At 41.3% G+C, this 21,051-nt stretch overlaps 1 protein-coding gene across 4 annotated transcripts in view; it reads right to left on the reverse strand.

Annotated features, from left to right (window-relative positions):
- UBR3 (ubiquitin protein ligase E3 component n-recognin 3) overlaps positions 1 to 21,051 on the reverse strand; it is a 217,159-nt gene that overhangs the window by 148,644 nt on the left and 47,464 nt on the right. For all 4 annotated transcript variants that reach the window (XM_039495547.1, XM_039495546.1, XM_039495549.1 and 1 more), the window contains exons 6-10: positions 20,885 to 20,951; positions 15,973 to 16,103; positions 9,409 to 9,637; positions 3,356 to 3,535; positions 929 to 1,062 (exon numbers count right to left, since the gene is read on the reverse strand). In XM_039495547.1, coding sequence (XP_039351481.1) covers positions 929 to 1,062; positions 3,356 to 3,535; positions 9,409 to 9,637; positions 15,973 to 16,103; positions 20,885 to 20,951 — 741 coding nt within the window. The remainder of the gene's footprint in view (positions 1 to 928; positions 1,063 to 3,355; positions 3,536 to 9,408; positions 9,638 to 15,972; positions 16,104 to 20,884; positions 20,952 to 21,051) is intronic.

The following is a 21,051-nucleotide window of genomic DNA, read 5'->3' on the forward strand; positions in this document are numbered from 1 at the left end:
TGATATTCTCATATACATTGCCTTGATTTAAAGAGATTACTCTCTCAAACTCATAAGCAGGACTCCTATGCAGGTCAGAAGCTATTTACAGTATCATTCAGTTGGCTGGCAAAGACTGTTGTCCAGGCTTCGGTAAAACCCTACATGTAACATGGACACCAACATCATAAGGACATATATTAGTGTGGCCTACCTGATGGTAATTGTATCGCCTACTAGAAGAAAGCAGCAATTGGTGCACATATTACAGAACTCCAACAATTACCGCCCTCCTAATGTCTTGATAAGCCAACAAAGGGGACTGGTTTGCTTTTTCTAAGCCCCCTTATTTGAAGTACAAATGAAAAGTCTTAATTCACCTAAATAGAAAAATAAATCTCAACACACTCTGAGGCTTCACACAATGAAGATTCTGGTGGAAAAGCTTGTCCTGAATCATCAAGACAAACCCATGGGAACATTTCAGCCTGCAGGTATTGATGAAAGTCATGATTTAGTCTATGGAAAAATCTTTGGTGCTCCAGCTGAGCAATTTGGAGAAAGAAAACCCTTCAGCCAAGAATACTTTTATTCAAAAATTCCTCTCTGGTTAGTTTCAAAGATCTTCCAAGTGAAGATTTGAAGTCATCACTTTTTTCTCCAATCAAATGACTGGCCAAATCTAATGCAGAGAACATGGGTATAAATGTCTTTTAAAGGATTTGTGAGTTCTGTTCAAATAAAGCTTGACTACAAAATACTGCCTGATGTGTTTTTACTCAACTTCAATTTCATACACCATCCAGAAAGTAACACTGGATGGAGAACTGATATATAACCCTAAAATCCAACTATTTGTAAAATTTGCTGAGACTACAAAAAAAAAGTTAAAATTAGTTATTTATTTGTTAAAAGGACAAAGTAAAAATGAAAAAAATGTTTGTCTTACCCTAACTTTGCAATGTGATAGCAGTCCCCACATTGGCTGGGCACAGGCTTCCAGTTCAGCAGCAAATGCAGCATAGTAGGTCTGTGATTCAAACTCCACATGCTCATTTAATTCTCGCTTATTTAAATTCATACCTTAAAAGATGTAAGCAGTGTTATACAACAGTATCTTTGTCTACCATTAAGTGGAACTTAGTATTTTTTTAAATTATGCACACTTACACATATGCATACCTATACAGGGAGATGATATCCATGCAATAAGTTTCAGAGGGTGTGATCAATTGTACCTAAGTAGCCACAAGATTAAGGATTTGAACTGAGCAGAAACCTTGAAAGTTGACTAGAAAGAGATCATTTGAGTAGAGAAAGTCTGGCCATGTTAGGCTAGCAACTCAAGCACCCATGCTGAGCAGACACATGATCTGAATTGGGCCCCTTTTAGTCTCAATTCCAAATCAAATCAATGAGAATCTTTAAATTGACTACAAAATTTTGAATCTTTCCATAGAGGAAGCAGGCTTTCCGCTATGCAAACATTCAGGGAAAAACAAATCAATCAAAAATCCCCCACATGTTAATACAAAGAATACCTAACTACGTCAAGTTCATTTTCCCTAGTATTGAGTTTAGAACTTTGACACTGAAACCTATTTCTATCAAAGTAATAACTTACACTATTAGTACAACTTGTTGAGAACTCTGGCAATGTGTAACCCAGTGCATTTTACTCAACCCCTCTGTGCCTGATCAACATGGGCTACATGGGTCTGTTCGAGCTTTCTCTCCAAAGCCTAACATTTTAACTCAAGCCGTAGAGAGATTCATGCTTTGAGCTCTGGAGATCCTCAGCGGCCATGATAAAAGTTGGGGCTTGTCCAGAATTCAAATCATGGTGGGTCTCAAACACTTGAGACAAGTTTCCCTGACCAGAAGTAGTATGTAACTCACCAATCAACACGTATTACACATTCCGTGGTGTGCCCCAATCCACAAGAGATGCAAAATCTATTACAGTTCTCATCTTGAGACCCTGCCCTCTTTAGTTCAATCTGTAGAAACTAATACTTTTAGATCTTGGACGTCCCTGGTTCAACGCCTGGTGTTGGTCAACATGTCAGTTGTTACAACTGTGCCTGAGAAGTGCTTAATGCCTTTACATATTCAGCCTTTGCTTCTCATCAGTTGGCATTTCAGAAACAGAATTCCTTTGGCTTGAGTAATTTAGAATAAACTATCCACTTCCAGAAATTTGCATCAGATTAAAAAAGAACACGCTAATGGATTAAATATTTATATATAAGGGTGTGTAATTGTAGGGATATTAAAGAAGATTTATATTAAACATGGTTTATATGAAAAATGATTTATTGTTAATTGATACTTTATAACTTAAGGTTTATGTTAAAAATAAATTTGTGATTCCCAACATTTAGCCTCTAACCTGCAAGCCACCAGCTGTGTCTGTGTGAAGCCTGCTCAAAGAGATACTTGGTATAAAACTTGTTAAGCTCAAAGAGATACTTGGTATAAAACTTGCTAAACATTAATTAACTCTAAGCCAAAACAGTAGCTGTTATAGTGTATAGATAGAGACCCCCACCCTCTGTAAGTTTTCATCTCACTTTATCTTTGCTTGTTAAAAGACAGGGAGTCTCACATAAATTGGTAACACCCCAAAAGGTAAAGAGACAGTGAACTAAATGTGATTAAGATAAAGAATGTATGTGAATGAATGGTTAGGGAGTTACCAGCCCGAAGAATTCAGTGTCGACTGAAGAAGGTGTCAAGTGGGATCAACCAGATGACCCCCACCCCCTCAAAGGAGGAAAAAACAAGCATCTGACAACATGGAGCCAGCCACCTGCTGATTGATTTAGCAACAGCAAAATGAAGCAACTCTCATGAACTGACATAGGAATAAATTCCTATAAAACCGGACTCTAAAGACTGAGGACTTTGAGTCTATGGTTCTGCTGCCAGCCTCCAGGAGCATCAGATGCATCTGACACAGTCTCGGCTCCATCCTCATGACCTAGATACATGGCCAGTAACTTGGCATGAGCAACATCTAGGCTGGTAACTATAACATCTATACAGAACCTGAATGAGTGAGAGAGAGAGAGAGAGAGAGAGTGTGTGTGTGTGTGTGTGTGTGAGGAATAAATAGTGATAAAAATAAGTAGTCTTTTGCTGTCTTTTGTTTTGTTATGGTATTTACAATAAATGTGGCATCTTTGCCTTATCCCTCTTAATAAGATCCTGCTGGTTTTTATTATATTGGTATAACATAATGTGTATGTTATTGTAAACATTGTGCCACCTTTAAAAATTCTTGCTTAAGTACAGGAGAGAAAAGATTTTAAATTAGGCATATTCCAAAAAAGGTATTTATAATCACTGAATAAGAAAGCTAAAAGCCACCTACCTTGAAAGAATGATACAAAATTCATCCAAGTTACTAACAGACTATGATCCTCCAGGAATTTCTTAGCCACACTTTGGTGCGAAAGGATATTAATAAAATCACTAACAAGTGGCCAGTAAGTATTATTCTTTAATAGTGCTTCCCCACAGTTCACTACGACATGTAAACTGTTTTCTTCATCTAGGGAAAAAAGCAATGAAAAAAACCCCCATCATGATGTTTTTTAAAGAAAAAATATAGTAACTAACATTGTGAATAATTAAAAGAATCAGGGTTTAAAAACAATTATAGCATGCACGGCATATGGCTTATAGCAATGATTGTTCTTCAAGATCTTGTCAACTGTGTGGATCCCATTCTAGGTATACATGTCTCCCAATTGCGAGAGATTGGAATCTGAATAGTAGTGGCTGTTGGGCCATGCCTGCACTGCACGTGTCCTTGTGCCCTGCCTTTCTAGAGCATAAACGGCACAGCAGTAGCAACTATTGCTCAGTCACCTTGCTAATTTAAAATCTCAGGTAAAGAGGACTCCAAAAAAGCAGAAATGGAGAGACACACACACACATACACACACCAGCTCCTCCAAGAACCAAAGTTACTAGAAGGTAAGTAACTGTTCATTCTTCAAGTATGTGTCCATATGGCTCTCACTGAAGGTGACTAATGAGCAGTGCTCCATCTGGACATGTGCCTGAGGAGTCCCAACTTTCACTAACTAACTGATTACTGTAATACTGCCCTACCAAAAAATTGGCATCTGACCTCATGGCCAGGACCAGAGCATAACATTTAACAAAAGTCAGGCATTACTCTAAGTAGCTGCCTTGCAGATTTCAGACATAGGGATGTTTCTAACAGACCTGACTGGAGGACAAGCCCATTTTACAGCAACTTTCAAAGTTTGTTTTCATTCTGCAGTGAAACATTTTCATGAAAACAAAGTTGTTACAAAATGTCCTTTTTCCGACTGAAACTAGAGAAAAAGAGACAAAGAGAACACACGCATACTGCTTCAGAGCCGCGAGATCCAGGTACAAGTTCCAGATGTGCCTGATTCAGAGGAGAGTTTTTCGATCCCTGATCACTCTGAATCCCACCTTGAACCCCACATCCAGGACAAGTACCATAGCCACCAGGCGAGTGAGAAAGAGAGAGACTGAGACTCTCCCCATTCTCTCTCTCTCTCACACACACACACACACACGCTTCCTGCCCAGTGAAAATTTTGTCAAAAGCAATATGTTTAAACAAAACAGAATATTTCAGTGAAATTTCATTTAGTCAAAAATGTTCCAACCAGCTCCAGTTTCTAAAGCATGCAGAAGAGGCAGTTTGCACGCTAGGGAAACAGAGCTTTGATGTTTGGAAGAAGAGGTGTATGAGACATGCCGTTGATTAGCAACTCTCGAAATATGGCTCAATGTGAATGCCGAGTCTCCTCCGGTGCACTGCCACCACAACTAGGTATTTAATGAAGACTATTGGTACCATGGAGAGAACAAGCTGTAGCACTTTGTATTGATAGTGATTGGGCCCTACGAGGAATTGCAGGTTCTTCCTATGGGCCAAGTGGATCACAATATGGAAGTATACATCTTGGCGGTTGTGACGCTTCTCGGGGTTATGGCCAGGGTTGTGCAGCACCTCATCACCACCTGTCCTTAGCTCACCCCAGTCTCTCCTCCAGCATTAAACAGCCAGACCAGCTCTGAGCCTCTATTTATATAACAAGCCTGCTGATAGCTTGCCCTTAGGTGAAGTATACCTGGGTGTACCTCTGTAGCCCAGACATAATTCCAACAATCTGTTGTCTTCACTTGGAAACATGGTACCTTCTGCTGCTTGTCTTTCCTGTAGTGAATCTCCCCTGGAGACTTCGCAAACTCTTGATTAGCATTTTGCTCAGTCTGTAAATAGGCATTAATTGTGAAGTATACAATATTCAGTTTACATATAGCCATGTCAAGTTTCTTTCAGGTGGGAGATGCTTATTATCACCTTTTGGTGACCAGTCCCAACTCACAGACCTTAAGAGCATAATTTTCAGGAAAGAAGGATGGAGTATTACTTACATATTATCTGTACATACATTTCATAAGGATTATGATCATCAGTGTGACACAAACTTTTGGTAGAGACCTTACATGACCCCCTTTAACAAATTATTATATAGGGAGAAGACCCAAGGGATCACTGTGCCCACTGCCAGTTGGCATCAAGAAGCCCCTGGGTGACAAAGGTCAAGAGCCACAAACCAGTCTTGTGCCTGAAAAGAAGGGATGACTTAGGCTGAATTTAAGACTGTGTATAAATTTGTTCAGTCTTCTCAGGTCTAGAATAGCTAACAAAGTATCAGGAGCAGGGCCCTCTTTCCCTGAACTTTAGAGGTAACTCCTCTGTGGCTCCTAGGCAAAGAAGGGTACGCACTTCTTTTAATTGACGAGAAGGGTCTCTGAAAATGGATAGTGAAGGGGAATGGGTAGGGGGCCATGGACTGGAATTGGATGGAATATCCATGTGAGACAACTTCCAGCACACACATCTGTTATTCCAGTCCAAGCCCGATAGAAGAAAGCCAACCAGCATCTCAAGAAGGAGGTCTGGGCATAGCCCTTGCCCGATCTGAGTGTGGCTCTCAAATCTCATGACAAACCTGCTGTCTGGAAGCAAGTGTAGTCTGGTTAGTGACTAAGGAAGATGACAGTCTCATACAAGATTACCTCGGCTTCTTCCTGGATGGTTACTCAGAGGACTATTGTGGGTAGCTGAGTGTCTTCTGTCTAGTCTCCCTTGCCCCTGATATTTAAAGGGCCTGTGAATGGAGCAGAGGTGTAAATGCCTAGTGAGCCAAGTATCTAGTATCTGGTGTCTTTTTAGAGTGCATAGTGCATCATTGGTACATATGGTGAGTAAGTGTGTACACTCGAAGGGCAAGTCTTCAATTGTATTCTCCACCTCCCTAGGGAGGGAAGAAACCTGTAACCATGATGCTCTGCGCACAATCACCACAACAGCCAGGGATTTAGCTTCCACATCCAATGCATCCATGGCTGTCTGTAAAAGAGGCCTTTGCCATTGGTCATCCTTCAGTAATAATAGCTTTAACATAGAGTACTGAGGGAGTTTGACCAGAAAGGGAGATACAACTATCTGACCTAGGGCAGAGTTATTTCACAAAGTTTGACAGTTACCTACTTGTAGCTGCAGTGATGCTGACAAATAAGCCTTCTTTCTAAAGAGAGTTAATTTATTTGGGTCCTTAGGAATGTTTTTGGACAGTTTGGCTATCAGTCTCATGGGGTGCAGAGACCACTAATTAACCCAGTGTTGGATAGGTATAAAATTACTCAAACCTCTTTTGGGGGACTGGTCTTCCTTTCCACTCTTTTAGCATTTAGAGGCAATGTGGCTGGCATCTGCCATAGAATTTTAGCTGGTCTGGCAGAAGAGGAGAAATGCAATATGTCAAACAGCTTGTAAGCTTTTTCTTTAATTGTTGAGGTTTCTATTTCAAAGGTCTCAGCTAAACGAGAGAGCATCTCCTGAAAGGCTCCAAAGTAGGTACGGGAGCCAAGGAAAATGCCTCATCGGGACTACGAAAGATGCTCAGGACATGCCAGTTCCTCCCTCTGTCAGCTGTACTTGTTCCTCCCTGTCTTCAGATGGGATTCTGGCAATTGCTGCAGAATGGGAGCATGACCTTCTGCATTTTCTTGAGTGATAGGAGGGAATTAGGTTCCAAGATGCTCTAGACAGAAGTCCCCACTATGCTCAACAGGGCCAAGGGAGGACAGGAAAAGTCTGGTTTTGGTCAGGCTAGTCAGGCTACTGTCATTCCTGAGATGGATAAGTCAGAGATCTGGAGTGTCCTGACTGTAGAGAGAGACTTTCTCCTGATCTGTGTGAATGGCGAGAAGATTCTCTGCTATAAGGTGGAGAGGTGTGGCCCGGAGATGAAGAAGAGTAGACTGCCTCCAAAGATAAGACTGATTTTTGAGGTGACCTCAGTACCATGAGGTCAGAGACTCATATCGATGCTGAGTGCAGTGCCATTGGTGCCAGAAATATAGGTACCTCCTCTAACATTAGATTGGACAGTACCATTAATGTGTCAATTATTAGTGTCAATGCTGGTACTGGGGCCAGCAGTTTGTAGTTGCCAGCACTGTCAGATGTAGGCACTGAGGATGTCTTATATATCTTCAGTATAAGCTGGAAGTTGAACCAGCATCACTTGCTCCTGTCACACGAGCAGACCAAGTGCTCAGTTCTTTGGAGGAGAATAAGGGCTTAAGCATCTTCTCATCGGAAGAGGGAGTTTTCATATCTCCCTTGCTTTAGTAAGGAGGTGGTAGCGGTGTTTGGTGCTGAAGTAGTAGCTGGGACCAATATGTTCAGATGGTCCCAGATCCTTGACAGACAGTGCCATGGATTTTTTTGCCAGTACCAGCACTAAGTGTTGTGTGCTGGCTAACAAGGGCACTGGCTAACTGGGACTTGGACATGACCAGTCCCATCTTAAAGGTCAAGGCCTGTTCTTCAGGGTCTGAAGTCCCTTTCATTGATTGTCCAAGAAGATTCAACTTCAGCAGAGCATCTCTGGATTTTCTTGTGCCGGTAGAAAACAGCACATAGGGCAGAAAGCTGGTACATGGCTCTCACCAAGACAAAAAAATGCCTGCTGCTATGACAGTCTGTAAGCAGAATGAGTCTGTCACAGGACTGGCATTGTTCGAAGCCTGAGGGCTTTGAATCTTATTGTAAGCAAAGATAGCGGCATAAAACACCGAGCAGAAATTTTAAGTTTCCATTTAAAAAAAAAAAACAGATATTTTTAAAAATCCTTTTTTTGGCGGGAGGGGGAAATAAAATTAAAAAGAGGGAGTTTGCTGAGAATTATGCCTAGCTAATTAGCAAAAAAAGAGAAGAATATTCCACTAAGAGGTAGTGAACAGACACCTTGTTCGGTCTCACTGCCATAGGCAGTAAGAGGGAACTGAGGGACAGCTGCATGCACTCTGCCTTGTATACCCTTTGATCTGGTCTACACTGCCCGGGGAGGGGGGCGGGTACGCGGGGGGAAATCGATCTAAGATACACAACTTCATCTACGCTATTCATGTAGCTAAAGTTGAAGTATCATGGCGACAAGTTGACCGCCGCGGCTCCCCCATCGACTCCGCTTACTCCTTCTGCCGAGGTGGAGTACAGGCGTCGATTCGGGGATCGATTTATTGCGTCTAGATGAGATGCGATAAATCGATTACTACCCGCCGATCTGGCCTTTGGGTTGGGGCATTCACGAGGACTCGCAGGGCACATGAGCAGCCCAAGGGTCACAGGTATTCAAAGATTCCAGTCTCATGTGCATGAGGCACATGCACACTTAGAATGGGATCCATGCTGACACACACTCAAAGAACCACCAATGTTTCTCGCAGTCTTTCATAACAGTACCCATTACATTAAAAAAAAAAAGGCTGCAAAAATAAAGAAAAAGCTATGTATAATCTTGCCCAACTATTTCAAGAGCAGTTCTTCCTAGCTTGAAAAGCATGTAATCTTTAAATCAAAGTGTTATATTAGATAAGGGTGTCCAATCTGTAGCCCTCCAGAGCAACTTTGTTAGGAAAATTTGTATTGCATTATAAATTGAAAGTGTTCCTTGAGCCCTGCCTGGCAATTTTAAATGGTAGAATGTGAATCAGCCCTTTTGCTACAGGGAGCTAGTAGGGGACACCACGTCCCTGTCCTCCTGTCTCTTTTCTCTGCTGTACCAGAAGCAGCACAGATCAGGGAGCACTCGTATCAGCAGCCTTCCCACTGTCTACTTGCTGCTTTACAGCGGGGGGAAAGAGTAGTTCTGGTCACTCCACTGCCTACATCCCTTACAGGCTGTGACTGCACAAGAAAGAGCAGGATATAAACTCAACTGGCTCTGCCTGAACCTAGTTCTGAAAAATTAGGGGCTAACCTCAAAAACAGAAGATTAAACATTCAGTACAAGTCTCTTGTTTGATATTATTAATGAAAACAAGAATTCAACTTACCTTGCAGCTCACTTTTAATAAGACAACTTTCCATCATATATAAAAGGACAGTGACCATAATATCCAACAGTTGACATTCTTCTGTCACTTGACGTGCTAGCTCTTCATTGCTGAATAACTGAACACTGATGTGCACAATTCTATTAGACATAGTGTCTGATTCATGGCTTTTCTTCAGTGTTTTCATAATAAAAGCATAATGCTGAACAAAAGTTTTAGTAAAGGCAATCTGCAAATTTAAAAATAAAAAGAATTTTAATATTACAATAGTTATATTTCCTCATTTCAAAAAATGTATTCTCAAACATACAATCAGTATTGCAGAGAAACATCAGATTTATCACAACAGATCAAAAATCAGTGGTCCATCTTATCCAATATCCTGTTTCAGAGGAAGGTTCAAGAAATCTCACAATGGAATATCCTGTCCTTCCGAACCTCCATCTTATATAATTGTATGTGTTCTCATTACCCATGTAAATAACTCATCTTTTTTAATATGTCGGTTCTTATGACTGAACCCTTAATTGTAGCATAACTGTTCACTTACAGAAGGAACTAATCTAATCCTACTAAACTCTTGCTATCAATATCTTCTGACAATGGGTTCCACAAGCCAATTAAACGTTGTATAAAAACACATTCCTACCAGTTTTAAATGTGCCATCTTTTTCATTAGATAGCCCCTTGCTCTTGTAAAGGATAAACAGGAGCTTCCAACTTAGCTTCTCTAACATTCATTTTATATATTTCTATAATGTCTTCTATTGGTAATCTCTCTAAACTAAAAAAAACAGGACTAATGTTTTCAATATTTCCTCATCAGGAAGTCTTTCTGTGACTTTAATTTCTTTTCTCTGTCACTGGATCCCAATTTTTTCTTCTAGAATCTTTTCCAGATAGGATAACCAGAAATCAACAAAGTATTCAAGTTGAAAGTGTACCACTGATTTAATTAATGGTAACATTAAAATTTCAAGACTCTTATTCAGTATTACTATTATTATAATATTCCATTATCATGATATTCTAACATCATGCTTGATTTTTTTAACTGCTGCTGTATATACAGCAACTGTTCTCATTGAGATGTCCGCAATGTCATCCAGGTCTTTCTCATAGATGGTTTCAGTTAAGATGGAGCTGCAGTTCATATTATTTACCAACACTGAATTTCATCTGCCATCATGGCTTCCCATATATTTATCTTTGCTGGGTTCCTTTATTGCCTTCTCTAGTGCCAGAGGATGTTGTAAAGGCCAAAACTATAACAGGGTTCAAAAAAGAACTAGATAAATTCATGGGGGATAGGTCCATCAATGGCTATTAGCCAAGATGGGCAGGGATGGTGTCCCTAGCCTCTGTTTGCCAGAAGCTGAGAATGGGTGACGGGATGGATCACTTGATGATCCCCTGTTCTGTTCATTCCCTCTGAATAACCTGGCTTTGGCCACTGTCAGAAGACAGGATACTGGGCTAGATGGACCTTTGGTCTGACCTAGTATGGTGGTTCTTATGTTCTAGGTTTGATTGTCCTAAATAATTCTATCATCTACAAAGGTTTACCTTGTCATTGTTAAACTGTTTTTTTCCAGATCAGTAATTAATATATTGAAACAATATCAGTCATAGTACGGCTCCTTGGGCCACCCCACTATTATTTTATTTTTATAACTTTATTTTATTTTTATTAACGTTTCATCATGTTATAAACTGACCTTTTATTTATACTTTTGTCTTTTAGCCAATTTTTAATTCATTTCAAATTTCCAACTTAAGTGTTACTGCTGTTCTGAACTACTACCATATGGACTTGCTTAGTCTGAAGAGATCAGATAATGCAAGCTGTCTTGGTGATGAAAGAAAATTTTTAGCTCAAGAACTAAAATCCCACATCTAGTCTAAAACTTGTCCTTTGAACGTGTTAAGTCTTTCTGGAATATAAAGTAGGCATTTTCAGACTACCTTTAAGCCAACTGTGGCTTCCATGGTCTGAGGCCTGGTCTACACTAGGAATTTATGTCGAATTTAGCAGCGTTAATTCGACTTAACCGTGCACCCGTCCACACCAGGAAGCTAATTAGTTCGACCTAGAGGGCTCTTTAGTTCGAATTCTGTACTCCTCCCCGACGAGGGGAGTAGCGCTAAATTCGACATGGCTATGTCGAATTAGGCTATGTGTGGACGGAAATCGACCTTAGTAGCTCCGGGAGCTATCCCACAGTGCACCACTCTGTTGACGCTCTGGACAGCTGTCCGAGCTTGGATGTTCTGACCAGGGAAAATTTGACACGCTCTAGCGCCTTATGGATGTTCTGCAGGACCGCAGGCAGGAGGACAGAGCCCCCCTGCACTGTATCTGCAACCGCCCTCTCCCGCCACAAAGTCCCAAACGCCCCTCACCCAAAGTAACAAGAAGGAGGGGCGACAGGGGCCGTGAAAACTGTCACTGCACCCCTGCAGAGTGCACAAATACAAGAAGGCTCTCATTCCCTAAATGTTGAGAAGTCCTTCCCTTCCTGGCTCACCGAAGCCCCAATCCCAGTTTCATCCCCTAACTGTGTAGTTGATTATTAAAAGTAGTTTGCTGTTAATTACTATTTCCGTCAAGTTTTTCTACAGAAGACTGTCTGTGAAGCGGGGGGGCGAGGGGGTTGTTAATTGCATAGGACAGTCACCTTTACCAGGGTACAGACACGGGGGTAGGATCAACAGCAGGTCACACACACAGTGCAGTCAGTAGGCACCCTGATCGGTCTGGGAGGTGTTTTCCATGTTCTGTGTGGGTGCGGGGTACGTGACTTTGTGGCATGGGAGGGCAGTTACAGAACTTATGCAGCGGTCCTTGTCCCGGACCACAGAGCCACGCAGCAGGGGAATCTGTAACCGTCCTCCCCCGCCACAAGGTCACGTAGCCCCCGCACACAGAGTCCCGAAAAGGAGGGATGGCAGGCTCCGTTGAAACAACCAGTCCGGCACTTCAGACCGCTCTAGGAGCAGGAGTCTGTCATTCCTCGAGTGTAGAAGCGGTGTTAACATCACTGCACACCCTACCCACCACAGTCTGCGTCCCTGTTTCAACCCTTTAACGCGAATTCATTAATAAAGAAAACGTTGTTAATTAACAATGTTCCATTAACGTTATTTTTAAACGTGTCTTGGAAGGGGGGAAACGTGGTGAACGGAGTATGTAACCGCAGAAGAAAATCAACAGTAACTGAAGCAGGGGCAGGTTCAGCTTCTCTGTAAAGAAACTGAACAGTCACAGGTTACCCTGCTCCCTGAGGAACCTAGCTTTCAAAGCCTCCCGGATGCACAGCGCTTCCCGCTGGGCTCTTCTAATTGCACGGCTGTCTGGCTGAGCGTAATCAGCAGCCAGGCGATTTGCCTCAACCTCCCATCCCGCCATAAAGGTCTCCCCCTTGCTCTCACAGAGATTGTGGAGCACACAGCAAGCTGCAATAACAATGGGGATATTGGTTTCGCTGAGATCCGAGTGAGTCAGTAAGCTCCTCCATCTCCCCTTGAGACGTCCGAAAGCACGTTGAATGATGACAGTTACCCAAGGCCACCCTCGACACATTTTTCTCCCCAGCATGCATTGTGGGGAAATCCCAGAATTCAAATGGGCAGCGGGGACTGCGGGAACTGTGGGATAGCTTCCCACAGTGCACCGCTTCCAATGTCGACGCTTGCCCCGTTAGTGTGGACTCACAAAGTCGAATTAGTGTCCTTAGTGTGGACGCACAAATTCGACTTTGTAAGGTCTATTCCACAAATTCAAATTAAGTTAAATCGAACTAATCTGGCAGTGTAGACATACCCTGAGACTACTTCACTTTACCCATGTCTGTCCACACTCTGAAATACATGGCCCATTTTTATTAAGAGCACTGCAGTTTGCTACTTTTAGCCAAACTGATTCTCCACAATACTGTGAAGCATAAAGGGACCATAAACGGCTCTCAAGGAACCCCCCACACACCTCAGAATAAAGTAAGCCCGGAGTAGCGGATATGTCTGGAGTACACTGTGCTTTGATTATTCTTGGCTGGAGGATGGCCAACAGATACCATTCAAGCCAGAACATAAATTACAGTGGATGAGACTATATTTCTGCAAGAATAAAAAAAAGAATCTAGCCCAGGGGTCCCCAACATGGCGCCCACAGGGGCATCTAAATGCGCCCGCGTCCTGGCCGGCGGTGGAGCATCCGCCGAAATGCCATCGAATTTCTGCGGCATTTCGGCGGCGACGCCTCTCAACAAGCGACGTCATCAAGAGGCGTCGCTGCCGAAATGGCGCAGAAATTCGGTGGCATTTCGGCAGATGCTCCACCGCCGCCACGGTCCTTCGTCTGGCGCCCGCCAGACGAAAAGGTTGGGGACCACTGATCTAGCTTTATTAGAGAGACATAGTAGGGGAGGTAATAACTGTTAGAGACAACAGAAGTTGGTCCAATAAAAGACATTATCTCACTCACCTTGTCTCTAGAATATCCTGGGACCAACGTGGCTATAACAACACTGCATAAAATCTATCCCTACAGCACTCAATGGGCCAAAGAGCACCAGCAGAGGACCATATAAAATTAAGTCAGAAGAGAGTAAGCATAGGTAATCAAACTGATTCTTCTGCCAACAGCCAAATAATTGACTCCTGACATTCCTATCCAAACTTAGGCTGGATTTATATAGAGAGGATTACCCTTGAACTATCTATGCTCTACAGAGTTTATTTCCATTTAAGAATTTTACTTCTTGTGGTACTGTACAGCAATAAGAAACTGAACTAATTGGTGATCGTGTAGTTAAGATATTAGACTAGATGCAGGAGATCTGGTTTAAATTACCAGTTGTATCAGACACTTCTCTCTGTGCCTCAGTTCCCCATCTGTAAAAGGTAGGTAATCCTTCCTTTCTCCAATAGCTTGTAAATTCTTTAGGCAGGACTGTCTCTTACTACATTCATTTAACATTTTAAAAAAGGAAAAACTGGTCTAATTCAATGATTGAAGTGAGCTAATATGTAGTATACAACTTCACAGAATAACTTTGCAATCTTCACCATTCCTTTCCCTTCACTTGTGTCTCTTGTTACATCAGATCTAGTAGGACTCCTAAGCTCCTTGGGACAGAATCTGTATGTTACTTGTTTTGTAAAGCACTAGAACTGGTTTTAAAATGGTGGTTTCCTCCCTGCCGAAGATTTCCCCTTTTTGTCCCAAAAACACAATCTGAACAAACTTGGTTTTCTGATTTCCTAAAATTTGAGGAAAGTAGACAAATTCTGCAAAAATATAATTAGGTCAAACCCCCAATTTTCTGCCAAAAATAAGTTTGATTTAAAAAAAAAAAAAAGGTGACCAACCCTACCTGACACACTTCAGATGCTGTAGAGATAATAAGGCATAATGTTCTGCTTCCAAAAGTTATCAGTTAACACACATTAAAATTAGCAAGGGCGGCTCCAGACCCCAGCACGCCAAGCGCGCACTTGGGGCGGCATGCCGCGGGGGGCGCTCTGCCGGTCGCCAGGAGGGCAGCAGGCGGCTCCGGTGGACTTCCCGCAGGCGTGCCTGCGGAGGGTCCGCTGGTCCCGCGCGGCTGCGGTGGAGCTGCGGGACCGACGGACCCTCCACAGGCACACCTGCGGGAGGTCCACCAGAGCCGCGGGACCGGCAATCAGCAGAGCGCCTCCTGCGGCATGCTGCCCTGCTTGGGGCGGCGCAATGTCTAGAGCCGCCCCTGAAAATTAGCAGGTCTCAACAACAGCAGATATTCTTTCACAATAAAGATGCTGAACCAAGTCATTTCTTATAACCAGATGAGATATGAGTTATTATTTATTCCTTAGTTTATTATAGGTGGCATAGGTAAAAATGTCTATAGTTAAGCCTGACACTTTTCAAAAGATTTTAAATTAGCAACAGAGGATTGAGGAAACCTAATTAAAAACTATTTAAAACAGTCAAGCTAATTTTTATCATAGAAAAAATAATATTGTATTAACACATCCTCCTACCACAAGAATTACATGCACTGGACCTTTAACTGAGCTAGTGTAAAGAGTATATTAACAGTAACAAAATATCTCAGGAGCAGATGTCTCTTCCTCATCCTAAATGTCTCAGGAAACTTGACGGGTGGGGGAGAGAGGGGTGTAGAGAAACAGCTTGTTGATATTGCACTTGCTCCACGATTGGAAACTAAAACTGTAAAGGTTTGTAGGTATCTTCCCTTCAGAGAGCAAGATCTTATAAAGTCTAACAAAGCTTATGAGCTATAAAGGAAATAGCCAAAACAACAAAACAAACACAATACTCTGGCTCCTGAAGGAATTTTCAGAACGGAATTATTCAGCCAACCTGTTTTGTCCACATCTCCTTCCATGTATTGTGTGGCTCTGGGCATACCAACAAACCCTCAAATAATAAAAGAACACAGGGTTTATTATATTAATGATTTATATCAACCATACGTGTACTCATGCACGATGCAATACAAGTCGAAAGTAAGTGAGTAAAGGAAATTGTTTTTGGGGGGAAGGCGGGCATGCAAATACCTTATAATCTTGATCTGGTAGCATGTTGAGTAAGAAAGTTACCATCTTTTGTGGAAATTCATATTTTATTGTCCAAAATAATAATTCTTCAAGAAAACATTTATGCTTTAAAACATCCATGATGGACTGATCTGCATAAAAAGTAGGAGAACAGAGGGGGGGGGAACTTCAGAATGACTTTAGGTTTTGCAAAGGACATTCCAACCTTAGTTTATTAATAATATACTTAACTAACTAGATGCAAATATCTAAGAATCAAGAACATCTTAATGCTACTATCCTGCTAATGTTGATAAAAAGAGTTTTTTATCACTTGAGGAAAAAAGTTAGCTATCAGCAATACTGTATATCAGGGGTCGGCAACCTTTCAGAAGTGCTGTGCCGAGTCTTCATTTATTCATTCTGATTTAAGGTTTTGCGTGCCAGTAATACATTTTAATGTTTTTAGAAGGTCTCTTTCTATAAGTCTATAATATATAACTAAACTATTGTTGTATGTAAAGTAAATAAAGTTTTTAAAATGTTTAAGAAGCTTCATTTAAAATTAAATTAAAATGCAGAGCCCTTGGACTGGTGGCCGGGACCCGGGCGTGTGAGTGCCACTGAAAATCAGCTCGTGTGCCACCTTCGGCACGCGCGCCATAGGTTGCCTACCCCTGCTGTATATGCTTGTAATGGTTTCATGTATAGAACTCCTGCAGTCATCAATGGAAGTCCTCAGTACAAATCAGCTGCAGAATCAGGCACTTATACAGAACCCAATCTATCAGCCTTGCACTGGGTATTGACTTACTCTGCAAATAGTTACCCTGGGCCAGACCTTCAGCTGATGGAAACTGTCACAGTTCCAGTGACTTCAACTGAGCTACAACAATTTATACAAATTGAAGATTTAGTCATTGACTTCAGCGGGATTACTGATGGAGTACAGTACTATTCAAGAGGAGCAAGTGTGGCAGAATCTGACCCACACTAATTGAATGTTAAAACTGTGACATAAATTAGGTGTAATTCCTAAAAACATATATGATCTGTTTGCAAACTTTTAAAACCTTTAAACAAAATTTAACACTTACATAATATTTTAATTCTTCAAATCATTTACATACAAATAATACATTCTCAAAACAATCTTGTGAAGTAGGCAAGTATTATCACAACTCTATAAAATGAAAAAAATGATAAATAAAGCAGCTTTTCCAAAAATTATAAACCAAGTTAGTAGAACAACAGGGATCAAAACCCAGTTTATCTCAACTCCGAGACTCATTAGGAGTCTATTAGAGCACACAGTGTCTTCACTGTCCTTCAAAGCTGTAATACTTACTATTCACAGATAACATAACCTGTCCACTCCTACAGCATGGAGAGATTTATGCAAATATGACCCTCCTGTACGTATTGGAGTCAACCGGGCTACGGGGAAAGGAATCTTGCCCCAGAGGAGGGCAAGCAGCAGTAATGCCACCTCTTCCCCCAGAGAAGGCAGAGGTAAATTCCAACTGGGATTTCATAAAGACTCACCCAGATCAGGGCAGGCAGTGCAAGAAATGCTGAATCGGTGCATCTCCTGGCCTGGCACTGTTCCCCACCCCTCCAAGCCAGACCCAATCATTTTGTGGAGTGTATTGGATGGCTTTGGGCCCAACGGTGAAGGGGGATTTGCTAGCGTTTTGTGCCACTTTGCCCGCTCCAGGTGAGCTTACCACCAGCAGAGCCAGCATTCCACAGTCACATGCCAGTGGTGGACTCTGACCACTATGTTAGAATTTTCAGAAATTGTTAAAATATCGTAAGAAATATGAACAATTTAAACTTGAGGGGCATTTTCATGAGGAGTCTCTTTTTCTAATCCAAACAAAGAAAAAAAAGCTATGTTCTGGAAGCGTGATATCAGAGAACTCATTTTTACCTCTCTTAATCCTGAATATCCCATCAAAAATCACCAGTCACTTACTACAGCAAGCATGCAACAATAATTTAGGATCTCATCCTCCTTCCTTTTAAAAAGGTGTGTGTATGAATTTACTACTGATTAAAGATGCAAGCTTGACAGCCATGCAGATTGAAATCCTCCATCTGCACAACAGACAGAATGATTACGAGAAGTAATGATTCCGCTCTACTCCGGGCTGATTAGGCCCCAAATGGAGTATTGTGTCCAGTTCTGGGGACCACATTTCAGGAAAGATGTGGATAAAAGCAGGAAAGTCCAGAGAAGAGCAACTAAAATAATTAAAGGTTTAGAAAACATGACCTAAGAAGGAAGATTGAAAAAAGTGGGTTTGTTTAATCTGGAAAAGAGAAGACAGAGAGGGGACATGATAACAATTTTCAAGTGCATGAAAGGTTGTTAAGAAAGAGGGAGAAAAAGTGTTGTTCTTAACCGCTGTGGATAGGACAAGACGCAATGGGCTTAAACTGCAGCAAGGGAGGTTTAGGTTAGACATTAGGAAAAACTTCCTGTCAGGGTGGTTAAGCATTGGAATAAATTTCCTAGGGAGGTTGTGGAATCTCCATCATTGGGGATTTTTAAGAGCAGGTTAGACAAACACCTGTCAGGGATGGTCTAGATAATACTGAGTCCTGCCATGAGTGCAGGGGACTGTACTAGATGACCTCTTGAAGTCCCTTCCAGTCCTTTGATTCTTGGTACTCTTCATATATTCCAATATGTGGACACCAATAATGTAGGCTGTTCACACACACTCATTACCCACTACTGAAGTGCAGCTTCCTCAGAACAGAAACATGGCAGTCCCTCAGGACAGGGAGAGACCACCAGCAGATCCAAATTATACCTGCTGAAGAATTTAAAAAAGGAGCTCTTATCCAAGTTTGTCTAGGACACCAAAGCTATCACTCCTATGCTTGTGAAAAGTATTATGCAATTTTTTTATAAATTAAAAAAAAAATACTGCCTATGGGGTTGAAAACGTCTTATAAATTAGATCGTTTAGATGGACGAGTGTTTTAGAAACAGCAAAACAAAATAGAGAAAAGAACAATTTTATAATATGCTGCTCAATACCCAAACCCACATTTTGTACTGAAGTGTCACCTAAGTCTTTTAAATCTTCCTTTTATGTTTCCCTATGACCGCAAAAAAAAAAAATTTGTAGCTGTTGAAAACTTTTCTCCTGGGATATCAGTGTTAGTATGCCAAAGTATCACGAATGCATAGCCTGCTGTGAAGATCTATGCTGGGGCAGGAAATCTGCTTTTATGAAGAGGTAAAATCTGTTTTTATTCAATACTCAGTTTTCTAAAATTTTCTTTTAATACTCTTATTTTATACCCTATAGGACATAAAATACGAATACTGAAAACTTCAGAAAACTATGTAATATTTAATAAAAACAGAAACTTACCTTTCCCACCACTGGCAGACTCCCTCCTCTGGGGCTGACATTAGGAGCTATCAACACCACCAGCACAATCCATGTTGAGATGCCTCAGAGGGGGGAAGACTAAAAGCCTGGGGGAAACGAAAGGTTTAATTAAAAGAATCATTTTGCTGAAATGCCTTAAATTATGTCCTTTTGGGCATTTGACACCTTCTAGGCCTGAATTTCCTGCCCCACAATAGAAGTTCACTTTTATTAAGGAAACCTGCATTATTTCTGGAGTCGTGAGGATTTTACTTTATCTTTTAGGAACTTCGGTTAAACTGTAAAGACTCATAGAAGTGTCTTACCTAGCGAGCTCCCTTCTCTGCTTTTCCATCTTGTCTCTGAACTGTAAGTTCCTGAAGAGCAAACTATGGTTTTCTTATAACATTTCAATACATTTCCATAAACTTTAATTGACAATTACAACAATTGCCATTGTTAAAACTATAGTTATGTCCTCTTTTCTAGCCTCTCTCTATTCTGCCCAGTCTATGTGAAACACCGTAAATTATAATTTTCATCTCCCACCATCACAACTCCTTCAAATCTGTGTTCACTTCCTGTACCTTTCCATTTCAAATTCAAACTCCACATCCTCACTTTCAAGTCTTTCCAAAGCTTTGTTCATGCCTTCATTACTGTTTTCCCTGCAGACATTCCCTTCTCATGCCATGTGGCTACCCAGTGCTATCTTCCTGCCTTGTCACAGTAATGTAATCTACAAGTAATGGTATAATGTAATTTTAAAGAAAGGGAGGCATTTGTCTCTTGAAAATATCAGTATGGAAGGCATTAACAATTGCCATTAGCACCTTTTCAGAACAACAAACCTAACAACAAAAAGCATAAGACATGGATATTCTCCCACCTCCATACCCCAAAGGGCTAAACCCCGATGTACTCTGCCAGTCATTCTTCAGATAAAACTCTCATTGACCTCAGTGGGAATTTTGCTTAAATTGGACTAGACATTGCAGGATGTGGCCTAGAGAGGATCGATTTAAAGGCAAGATATAAATGTGAGTAGTTTCAAAGGAGTCTCCATTTGAATATCTATTTCTAATGACACCTCTTTTCATATTAAAGTGTCATTACAGGATTGGTTTACTTTAAGACCGAAAAGGATCAGAGGGGAAGTGCTCTTGTCTGGCCCAAACTGCAATTATATTGCACACCAACATAAAGAAAGACATTGTCAGGAACAAATTAAGCCTTCCACTAGATTTTTTAATTTATTAGCATTTGAAAAATCTTCCACCTAAATACTGACAACATAATGAGTTTTTAGAAGTTCCCTTGCAAAACAAAAGGTGACAAATGATCAGTTGACACCAAATACTGAATGGCAGTACTTGCTCCCTCATGAGATGAGAGCTGCAGATTAAAAATACTCACTGACAAATTAAATGCCTGTGTCACATGCAGCTTCCCAGTGCTTGGAAACAGACTGGGTATTCTTAGATAAAATAAGATAGACACAAAGCAAGCATGATAAATGGAGATCATTACTTCATAAATACCTTTGGTACTGCTGCTTAGTTTCACCCTCTTGCGCTTGCCCACACCTTGGCTTCCATCCTGGTCCTCCTGGAGTAGGGGAAGAGATTACAAAAATCAATAGCTGTACAGATTTTACTGCAGAGAGTAAACACTCTGTAATTCACTTCTGGATTAAACACATAGCTAA

Source organism: Mauremys reevesii, linkage group 11 (genome assembly GCF_016161935.1).
Source record: "Mauremys reevesii isolate NIE-2019 linkage group 11, ASM1616193v1, whole genome shotgun sequence".
Lineage (NCBI taxonomy): Eukaryota > Metazoa > Chordata > Testudines > Geoemydidae > Mauremys > Mauremys reevesii.